At 43.3% G+C, this 11,297-nt stretch overlaps 1 protein-coding gene across 1 annotated transcript in view; it reads left to right on the forward strand.

Annotated features, from left to right (window-relative positions):
* The window catches only part of CFAP251 (cilia and flagella associated protein 251), a 49,023-nt gene that overhangs the window by 20,717 nt on the left and 17,009 nt on the right, over positions 1-11,297 (forward strand). Inside the window, exons 7-11 of the mRNA XM_028480707.1 lie at positions 2,555-2,632; positions 3,917-3,967; positions 6,734-6,948; positions 9,688-9,882; positions 10,609-10,859. Of these exons, the coding sequence (XP_028336508.1) occupies positions 2,555-2,632; positions 3,917-3,967; positions 6,734-6,948; positions 9,688-9,882; positions 10,609-10,859 (790 nt within the window). The remainder of the gene's footprint in view (positions 1-2,554; positions 2,633-3,916; positions 3,968-6,733; positions 6,949-9,687; positions 9,883-10,608; positions 10,860-11,297) is intronic.

Consider the following 11,297-nt stretch of genomic DNA (forward strand, 5'->3'; position numbering starts at 1 on the left):
CCCACAGGCTGCGGAGCGGCTGGGCCCGTGAGCCATGGCCACTGAGCCTGCGCGTCCGGAGCCCGTGTTCCGCGGCGGGAGAGGCCACGGCGGTGAGAGGCCTGCGTACCGCAAAAAAAAAAAAAAAAGTAGAGTTATCTGATTGCTCATCATCAGGGAAATGCAAATTAAAACCACAGTGAGATATCACCTCACACCTATCAGAATGACCACAATATAACAAATATTGGAGAGGATGTGGAGTAAAGGGAAACCTCGTGCACTATTGGTGGGAATGTAAATTGGTGCAGCCACTGTGGAAAAAAATATGGAGGTTTCCCAAAAAACTAAAAATAGAACTTCCATATGACCCAGCAATTCCACTCCTGGATATATCTCTGAAAAAAACCAAAAACACTAATTCAAAAAGATATATGCACCCCATTGTTCATAGCAGCATTATTTACAATTACCAAGATATGGAAGGAACCTAAGTGTCCATCAGCAGATGAATGGATAAAGAAGATGTGGTACATATATATAATGGAATACTACTCAGCCATAAAAAATACCTGGATCACCTGGGGGTCTCTTTCTGTAGATTAGTTTTCTCCCTTGTTTTTCACTCATTTGGACATGTCTCTTTCCTATGCCTTGTTATTTTTCATTGAATGCTAGATGTTGTGCTTTAAAAAGAATAGGAATAATTTGAGGCTCAGGTTGATAATAACTTCCTCCAAGGAAGACAGACTTACTTTTGCTTCTTAGAGGCCTTTGGCAAAGTGGTCACCTCGATCTAATCAGAGATTGAGGTGATTTGAGGCTGATTTTCAGCCTTTGTGAGGCCTCATCCATGCACTTGCTTTCACCAGTTCTTCACCCCACCCAGGCCTTTGTGTTGTCCTGAAATTGATCATCTGACATTGGCATTGGTAGTTTACATTCCTGAAATGAGGCAGCAATCAACAGGCAAGGAATAGGAGATGGGGTGGGAGAGGCAGGAATGGAACTTAAAAAGCATTTCTCAGAAAGCAAGTACCGTATGCTAACACATATATATGGAATTTTTAAAAAAATGGTTCTGATGAACCTAGGGGCAGGACAGCAATAAAGACACAGATGTAGAGAATGGACTTGAGGACATGGGGAGTGGGAAGGGTAAGCTGGGACGAAGTGAGAGAGTAGCATTGACATATATACACTACCAAATGTAAAATAGATAGCTAGTGGACTTTGTTATACAGCAGAAACTAACAGAACATTGTAAAGCAATTATACTCCAATAAAGATGAAAAAAAAAATCAAAGAAAAAAAATTATTTCTTGGGCCTTACCTGGCAGTCCAGTGGTTAAGACTTCACCTTCCATTGCAGGGGGTGGTGCAGGTTTGATCCCTGGTTGGGGAGCTAAGATCCCACATGCCTCAGCGCCAACAAACCAGAACGTAAAACAGAAGCAATATTGTAAGAAATTCAGTAAAGACTTTAAAAATGGTCCACATCCAAAAAAAATCTTTAAAAAACAAACAGACAAAGCATTTCTCCAACCCATCTCTCATCCGTCTCCTGCAGCCCTCCATGTCAGGCTGCAGTTGCCCGCCTCCCATGCGTATATCATTTCAAGACTTATGCCTTGTCTCCCCAGGGATTTCTCACTTGTTGTTACTTAGTTTCTGCATTTCAGGTTTCCTTCACTTCTGTAGTGTCTGCAGGGTTGATTTTTGAGGAGGGAACCAGGCAACCCATGCTACACACCATCTTGACAGGAATCAGAAACCCCTTCCAATATTTTGCATTCATTCCAAGTTACCTTGTGGTCCTGTTAAATTTAGAAATGAATACACAGCAGTCTTTGTCCAAAAGGACACAGAATAAAGGTTATTGGTGAATACTAGTTTACTTTTGCTTGCTCCAATTTATAGATGATGAATTATAATAAATAAGACTAAATAAGAAAGGAAACAGTTTTGAGACCATTAATTTTAACACTCAGTATTTAAATTATGTTCCTGTTGCTTACAAAATGCCATGTCTGTTTTTTTTTTCTTGTTTTTTTGTTTTGTTTGTTTGTTTTTGTTATTTTGGCCATGCCACGAGGCACGTGGGATCTTAGTTCCCTGACCAGGGACCGAACCCGTGCTCCCTGCAGTGGAAGCGTGGAGTCTTAACCACTGGACCACCAGGGAAATCCCCCATGTCTTTTCTGTTTTATATTCCTACTCAGTTATTTACTTTAATTAAAAGTTGGTTTTTTTTTTTTTTTTTTTGTGGTATGCGGGCCTCTCTCTGCTGTGGCCCCTCCCGTTGCGGAGCACAGGCTCCGGACGCGCAGGCTCAGCGGCCATGGCTCACGGGCCCAGCCGCTCCGCGGCATGTGGGATCCTCCCAGCCCGGGGCGCGAACCCGGGTCCACCGGGGCGCGAACCCGGTTCCCCTGCATCGGCAGGCGGACGCGCAACCACTGCGCCACCAGGGAAGCCCTAATTAAAAATATTATTTAACTTTAACATTCAGCTTAACCAGAGAGAAACAGAAAATGTATTAAAATGTAGCATATTTTCATACTTTATATTTCAGAGCTACCTTACTTTTAATCCAACAAATAATAAAGAACTGGTGAGCAATAGTAAAACACAAGCAATATATTATATGTGGGTAAGTAGAAATATTTTCATTTGTTTTAAATGTATAAACAAGTATGTGTTTATTCTTTGAGTACAGATCTTTTGGTAATGTAACAATATAGTATCTACTTAGAAAGCAATAAACATATTAAAATGTTTTGATTTAATTATGGCATTTATTGTAGTCCCATTGGAAATTAGCATATTAAATCAGAAGCAGATAATTTAAATTTCATTTAATTTTTTAAAGTAATGTGGCAAATATTTATTTGAATATATTTAGGTCTAAAATATATTCAAGATCAAGGGCTTTTCAAGATCTCGGACTTTATTCCCTTTCAAAACGGAATTAGCAGATTGGTCATATGTATACTGACACAGGGCAAAGTCATGAGATTTAAAAAAACATCAAAAGTTAAACATAAAATTACCATATGACCCACCAATTTCTAGGTATATACCCCAAAGAATTGAAAACAGGCGTTCAAACAAATACTTATGCACAAATGTTCATAGCAGCAGCATTATTCACAATAATCAAAAGGTGGAAACAAATCAAATGCCCATCAACTAATGAATGGGTAAACCAAATGTGGTCTATCCATATATGGAATATTATTGAGCCATTAAAAGCAATGAAGTACAGAAGCCTGCCACACCGTGGAAGAACCTTTAGAACATTATGCTGAACGAAAGAAGCCAGACACAAAAAGCCACATACTCTGATTCCATTGATATGAACTGTCCAGAATAGGTAAATTCATAGAGACAGAAATCAGAATGGTGGCTGTCAGGGGCTGGGGGGGGGATGGGAGGTGACTGCTTAATGGATAGAGGGCTTCCTTTTGGGGTGACGAAAGTGTCCTGGGACTAGAGGGAATGATGGTTGCACAGTATTGTTAACGTACTAAATGACACTAAATTTGACACTTTAAAAGGGTTAATGGTTAATTTTATATTAAGTGAATTTTCCTCGATTAAAAAAATGCTAAACAAAAACACATTGAATTGCTGATTTTCAGTGATATTCATTCCTTCAGGTATTAATTATAGCTTCAAAGACTTATAAATGCAGGATTCAGATTTGCATTAACTACCACTTAGTCACAATCATTTGTGGCATTTTTTATGTATTTACTTTTCTTTCAGAATGTTTCTAGAGGTCCCTAGAGACAGCAGGTTATCCTACCTGTAGAAATTGCAAAGCTCTGACCCTGTTCAGATGCATTTGTTTTGATTTTTGCTGTTATGTAGCTCTTCTTTTGGAAACCAAGTCTTTTTTTAGTAGTGATTTTTTTTTTTCTGTGCTTATCAGTATGAAGAGGGAGATATACTTGTTCACAGTGCCCCACTTTTAACAGAAAAAGTGAGTATGCCTGTTGTGCTTTTTTTTACGTCTGACTTTGTGGAGAATAAATATGTGTGTGTCAGCTTAGTCATTTTGGGCTACTCTTTGTATGTCTTTATATTGCAAAATAATTTGAAATTTTTACTTCGGTCCTTTACCACACTGAATGGCCAGTTTAAAATAATGGAAGGATTGTTCAAAATAATATGGAATAAAAATAAATGGCAGGGGGCTTCCCTGGTGGTGCAGTGGTTGCACGTCCGCCTGCCGATGCAGGGGAACTGGGTTCGCGCCCCGGTCTGGGAGGATCCCACATGCCGCGGAGCGGCTGGGCCCGTGAGCCATGGCCGCTGAGCCTGCGTGTCCGGAGTCTGTGCTCCACAACGGGAGAGGCCACAACAGAGGGAGGCCCGCATACCACAAAAATAAATAAATAAATAAATAAATAAAAATAAAAAATAAATGGCAGGGACTTCCCTGGTGGTCCAGTGGCTAAGACTCCGCACTCCCAATTCAGGGGGCCTGGTTTCGATCCCTGGTCAGGGAACTAGATCCTGCATGTCGCAACTGAGTTCGCATGCTGCAGTTGAAGATCCTACACGCGGCAGCAAAGATCCCTCGGGCTGCAGCTAAGAACCAGCACAGCCAAATAAATATTTTTAAAAACAATAAATAAATAAATAAATAAATAAATGGCAAAGAAAGTTTACTACCATAAGAAAATACCCAAGAAAGTGATGATTTTTATAATGTATGTGTGCACATGACAAAAGATGAAAGTTAATTTGGGGTGAAATAAGTAGTTGAACATGAGTGGATCCCTTTAAGCTGCTCAGTTTTCAGAGCAATAAAGATGAGACTGGGTGCACTTCCCTGGCGGTCCAGTGGTCAAGACTCGGTGCTCCCAATGCAGGCAGCGCGGGTTCCATCCCTGGTGGGGGAACTAAGATCCTGAAAGACGCAGGGCCAAAAATAAGTCAATAGATGGATGGATAGATAGATAGATAGAGAGGACCATTTTTAAAAAATGATGTTGGGTATTTAGATGTTTAAGAGGCAGTAGAAAGGTGGTGAGCCAGGTGTTGGCGGGAACGTTTTATCGTTCCTGCTTTCCTTGGGTGATTGCACCTGAGGTGGACCTCGAGTCCTGTCTCCTGCAGCAGTTTCTGCTTTTGATACTCACATAACCTGCTCTCACTGTGCACCTGACAATGATTTTTCTGCTTCCCTTCTTTACTTTTAGTTTGACCAATAAAACTTTATTTTTCAAGAGGGCATGCCAAAAGACGATGGACACAAGGCAAGATTATTCTGTCTGCAAACTTTGCTTTTCATACATCAAAGTATCAAAAAAAAATACAGTCAGTTCTCATTATTTGCAGCAGTTACGTTCTGTAAGGTCTCTGTGGACCTGAATTACCGGATCTGAATCATGGCTCCTAGGAGAGATACAGGAATAGGCTCCTGCCAGCCTAGGGTCACAGTACTTTCACCGACTGACAGATACATGACCTTGTTTTATGTATGTTTCTGTTTAAAGACACCATATTTAATATATAATGTTGGTTCCTTAATGTTGGACTCACTAGATAGAACTCCTGCCTGAATGAGGCTTATCTAACACAGGTGTATTCTCTGTGAGGCACGTCACAGCCTTCTTGGGCCTAGGAGCACTAGACGGCATTTCAGTACCATATTCAGGAGCCAATTTGAATACCAAAATCACCAACAAAAAGCACCAAAAAAAATTTAGAACATCACATTAAACAGGCTAGGAAAAGGACCCTTGTCTCTCGTTTGAGAGCTGAAGCAAGAAGGCACGGAGTTGCCTTGTTTGACCTCAGCTGGGAATGTCACGTTTTTCACCACTCGGCACGTGCACACATCTGCAAATGATTGTGAAAGTGCCACGAGGATTGATTTGGGGGTTACAAATAAATATCAGAAAGTAAGTAAATTCACAAATACCGAATCCACAAAGAATGAGGATCGGCTGCGGTTTGAAATGATAAAAATGCCTCGCGTTGAAACAGGGCTGTTCTTAGAAAGAACGTGATGTCCTTGCTTGACCAATTGTGCTTCTATTGACCCTCTTGTGTTCAAGTCAAAGAGGTCCACCTTAGGATCTTCTCTGCCTAAGTAGAGAGTCAGGCAGCAGACTTACTGTGTCATATGACAGATTGCTGAGTTTCCTTCATGTATTCATTCAGTAAACATTCACTGAGGGTTCACTCACTGCTCTGGGTTCTTTCTATACTTCATCTCTAGGACACTCTCTAAGAAAGATGGCCTAGTGCCTTATCCTACATAGCACACATTTAATAAGAAGTCTTGGGGCATTTCTATGTACAGCACTTAAATTTCCACTGATGAGAAGATAATTTATGATAAAAAATAAACAGAGAATTGTTTTATAATGTTTCATAGCTGGAGCATGCTTTGTCCACGACGGACATTAGTTTCTTTATCAGTCTCTGAAACCTCAGTAAGAGAAGTTGAACAGATATAAATGATGATTAATCACTCCTTCATTTGGTTTAAGCAAGCAGTTTAATTAAGCCAGTACATAACCCTTCACTTGCTCTTAGCAAACCTTCAGAGGCTCAGAACTGCCTGGATCATGGCAAACCATGGGGGAGGGGGTTATTTTAATGATTTTTTTTTTTTTTACTTTATTTTTTTCCTGCTATATTTAGGTAAAACATTATAAAACGTCGTGTTGATAAATGTTTTGTTTTATGTTTACTACCAAAGGTAACTCCTAACCTGTCTCTTGAAATGCAGACATTCAACAAGCTCGTGGGAAAATTTAGCCAGTCAGTCTTTCATTTGAATTTAACCCAAATACTGTCGGCGACAATGGAAGGGAAGCTGGTTGTCTGGGACATTTACCGCCCACCGCCATCTGCCTCCGCCTCTTCGGGCTTTCCCCACATCACACCTTGTAAACTGGTTCATCTGCAGAAGGAGGGTATCACTGTGCTTACTACAGTTGACAGGTACTTAATTAATTAAAAAGTAGCTGTAGATGATTATAAAATTATTTTAAAACCCTTTTGGAGGTATACACGTGTGTTGTACATGCATAGATTGTTTCTGGGGAGAGCCAATTAACTGGGAACATTGGCTGCCTCTGAGGAAAAGAACCGAGAACTAGAATCAAGGATGGGGGTGGATTTACTTCTTTTTATAGTCTCATTTGTACTGATTGGTTTGCTTTTTTTTAAAAAAAAATCATGGGCATGTATCACTCTTTTTTTTAAGTAATTTAATCTTTTATTTATTTATTTTATTTTTGGCTGCGTTGGGTCTTCGTTGCTGCGCGCAGGCTTTCTCTAGTTGCAGCGAGCGGGGGCCGCTCTTCATTGCGGTGCACGGGCTTCTCATTGCTGTGGCTTCTCTTGTTGCAGAGCACGGGCTCTAGAGCACACGGCCTTCAGTAGTTGTGACACGCGGGCTTCAGTAGTTGTGGCTCGTGAGCTGTAGAGCGCAGGCTCAGTAGTTGTGGCGCACGGGCTTAGTTGCTCTGCGGCATGTGGGATCTTCCCGGACCAGGGCTCGAAACCGTGTCCCCTGCAGTGCACTGGCAGGTGGCTTCTTAACCGCTGCACCACCAGGGAAGTCCCAGGCATGTATTACTTTTAACAGTCCTTTTGTGTTGGTGAAACAAAAAGTAACTAATTTTTTTTTCTTCTGCCCTAATTAGACTTATTTTGCCCATACTTTAAATTTAAGAAAAGGACATAAATAGCTATATATTTCTTTCTGATTACAGAATAACATTTACCCATCATGAAAAGATGAACTACAACATAACTTTATAAAGTTCCCTAACTCTTTGATTTTCAGAGGCTGCGGGAGCACATAGGTGATCTAAGCCTTATGCCTTAGCCTCAGACATAAAGGGGTTCACATTGCCAGATGCATCCCTTCCTTGCCAAGTGACCTTGGACAAGGGACTTAAATGTGCTGAGCCTCCAGTCTTTCATCTGTAAAGTAGGCGTAACAATACTGTCCCTCCAGAGTGATTTTGTGAGGATGGCTTGCGGAATCTTAGTTCCCTGACCAGGGATTGAACCCTGGCCCCGGCAGTGAAAGCTCTGAGTCCTAACCACTGGACCGCCGGGGAATTCCCAAGCCTTGTAAAACTCTTAGCATGCCATCTGGTACAGGGGAGCTCTAGGTAAAACAGCCATTTTCAGTGGGCTGGAGACGATTGCCTCGTGACAAGAACCCTGCCCACGTGGCTGGGGTCACTGTGCCGTCTGCTTCCCAGAAGCCCACTGCTTTCTTGACCCTTTCTTTTCATACAGAAGAACAGTGAGGTCCTGGCGTGGCTTTACAAAGACCAATGCAAATCGTCATCTTCACTCACTTGATGCGAAAAGACAGTAGTAGAATTGCAGCTGATGATGCAATCAACTTTTAATTGTTGCGGGTTAGGACCCAGGGAAGACCAGGCCTGGGTTTCCTTTTCTCCGTGTTAAATAAAACCCAGCCAGGACCCCGGAGCCCTTGCAGGAGAAGGTCTCAGAAAACACTTGGCTTGTTTTGCCGTTTCTGTCCAGCAGAGGGCTGTGAATGACGTTCTAGCCAATTACTCGGCCCACCTGCCTTGCTTATTAATCACTTCGCGTATATAAGAGAAAATTCGTCCCACACCTCCCCCCGCCCCCCGTGATTAGAATTATGTCAGAGGCTTTAAAAAAAAACAAGCCCATTTGGGATGGCTCTGAGGACTGGAAATAAAAGCTGTTTTGTCACGCAGCACTGCCTTTGGCTGTGGTGACTGGACAGGGTTTTACGATCGATCGCTCTCACAGCAGTGTCCTCCTGTATCCCATTGCCAGCCTGCATGATTTCAGAGGAATGGTTGATGGACTCTGTTGTCATCTGTAGTCTCACGGCAGAGGATGTAAATCACTGCCCACTGCCGCTGCATGGGGCTGATCTTGGGGGGCAGGGAAGAGGAGAGCAGAGAGCATGGACTTTGCATAAGATACACCTGGATCCCTGCATAGTCTAGCCACGCGGCCCTGATAGGGTTGCCAGGTTTATGTACGTCCCAGGTGTTGCATGGGGCAACTGCATTTGGGACCATGCAATATATGGGACATACTTATTCTAAAAATTTACTCATTGTTCATCTGAAATTCAAATCTAACTGGGTATGCTGCCTTTTTATTTGCTAAATCTGGCAATCCGAGGCCTTGAGCCTTAGTTTCCTAGACGTGAACTGGGATGACAGTAAAATCAGCCACGTAGGGCAATATTTTTTTAAAAATAAATTTATTTATTTATTTGTGTCTATTTTTGGCTGTGTTGGGTCTTCGCTGCCGCGTGCGGGCTTTCTCTAGCTGCGGCGAGCGGGGGCTGCTCTTCACTGCGGTGCGCGGACCTCTCACTGCAGTGGCTTCTCTTGTTGTGGAGCACGGGCTCCAGGCACGCGGGCTTCGGTAGCTGTGGCTTGCGGCCTCTCTAGAGCGCAGGCTCAGCAGTTGTGGCGCACGGGCTTGGTTTCTCGGCGGCATGTGGGGTCCTCCCGGACCAGGGCTCGAACCCGTGTCCCCTGCATTGGCAGGCGGATTCTTAACCACTGCGCCACCAGGGAAGCCCAGGGCAGTATTAAGTGAAAGTTTTTACAATGCCCGGATTCCAGGGGCTGACATATAATTAGGTGTTCAATAGATGGTACCCATTACCATCGTTTAACACACCGACGTTATTCTCCATTGCAGCTGTATTGTCACAGGTGACATTCGGGGTAACATCAAGTTCTACGATCACACCCTGTCCATTGTGAACTGGTACAGCCACTTCAAACTGAGCTCCATAAGAAGCCTGTCCTTCTCAAAGACCCCGGCAGCTCCTCCGACCGAAAATACAAACTATCCTCCGGGCGGCACTTTAAAAGGTGACCTTTTTATTGTAAGGTGAGTTGTTAATGAATCGCATCGTTTGCGTGGTCAAAAAGTGGCGTCTTCTTTTAGTTCTGTGTACAGTGGCACGTTCTTCCTCTTCCTGGGCTGTGAACTCGAGGGAGCCGGCCCCCCTAGTCAGTCCTTTACCTGGCTTGCAGGCGGATCTCCTTCGCTGATTACAATCACTATTTAATCGATTTTTAAAATGAAACATCATTCTCCTGTTAAGAATGTCTAGTGATGGGAAGCTGGAAAGGGCTCTAATCTCTGTTGCCTCTGGAGTCCTTCGCTGTAGGTTGGTCTCCTTTCTCGAAGCTGAGTTTGTCCTAGTCACTACAGTTAAAGGGATTTGATAGTTAATAGCCATAACATTTCAAGACAGAATTATCTGTGAGTCTGCTTAATTACCCTTGTGGTATTTGCAGGCACATCTGTATGTGTGCACCAAACTCCATATTTGCATACACAAGTGAATATTTGCATGTGCAGATTAGCTAATTGTACAACTGACTGTCCATCTGCATACTTAATGACTCAATTTACATGTAGAAATGTGGGCTTTTTCACTTGCAAATGGAGGCTGTTGGGTATTGGTGGTATATTTTTGGAGATGTTGGGTTAATAATGTCACTAAATTACAGACGACAGAGGCGTTTCATGTGCAATTAGAAGCAGAATAGCTGGCGTGCCCCATTCCCTGCAAACGCTGAGGCTGTTGGGTCTCTCCTTGGCAAACAGGAATTTTATCATTGGAACGTCGGATGCGTCAGTGTACCACTTAACAGCAGATGGGACCAAACTTGAGAAGTTATTTGTGGAGCCCAAGGATGCCATTTGTGCCATCTCCTGCCACCCGTACCAGCCCCTCATTGCCATCGGGAGTTTCTGTGGGATGATCAAAGTGTGGGATTATGAACAGAAAAAATACCTCTTCAGCAGGATCTTTGAGAAGGGGCTTGGGGTCCAGAGCCTGACCTACAACCCCGAAGGTATTTTCATTTTGTCAGCCTGTCTTAGGTTCTAAACTGAAAACAGACCCAAATGGCTAATCCCTTGGCTGTCACAGCTCCAGGAAGGTTACCTTGACCCTCTCCCCGCACTAGGCCAGATGGGACGCCTTCTCCCCCTGGACGCTGCAGAGCTCCGTACTGCCTGGTCTCATCCCACGATGCCATGCTTTCCAGTTTACTCCTCCTTCTCAGGACCTTGTCTGTCGTGTTCGTTGCTGTCTCCTCGGCACCTAGAACAAGGCCTGGCGTGGAGTCAATATTTCTTGAGTGAATGAAGTCCTTTTTTTTTTTTTTTTTTTTTTTTTTTTTGCGGTACGCGGGCCTCTCACCGTTGTGGCCTCTCCCGTTGCGGAGCACAGGCTCCGGACGCACAGGCTCAGCGGCCACGGCTCACGGGCCCAGCCGCTCCGCGGCACG

Source organism: Physeter macrocephalus, chromosome 19 (assembly GCF_002837175.3).
Source record: "Physeter macrocephalus isolate SW-GA chromosome 19, ASM283717v5, whole genome shotgun sequence".
NCBI classification, from domain to species: Eukaryota; Metazoa; Chordata; class Mammalia; order Artiodactyla; family Physeteridae; genus Physeter; species Physeter macrocephalus.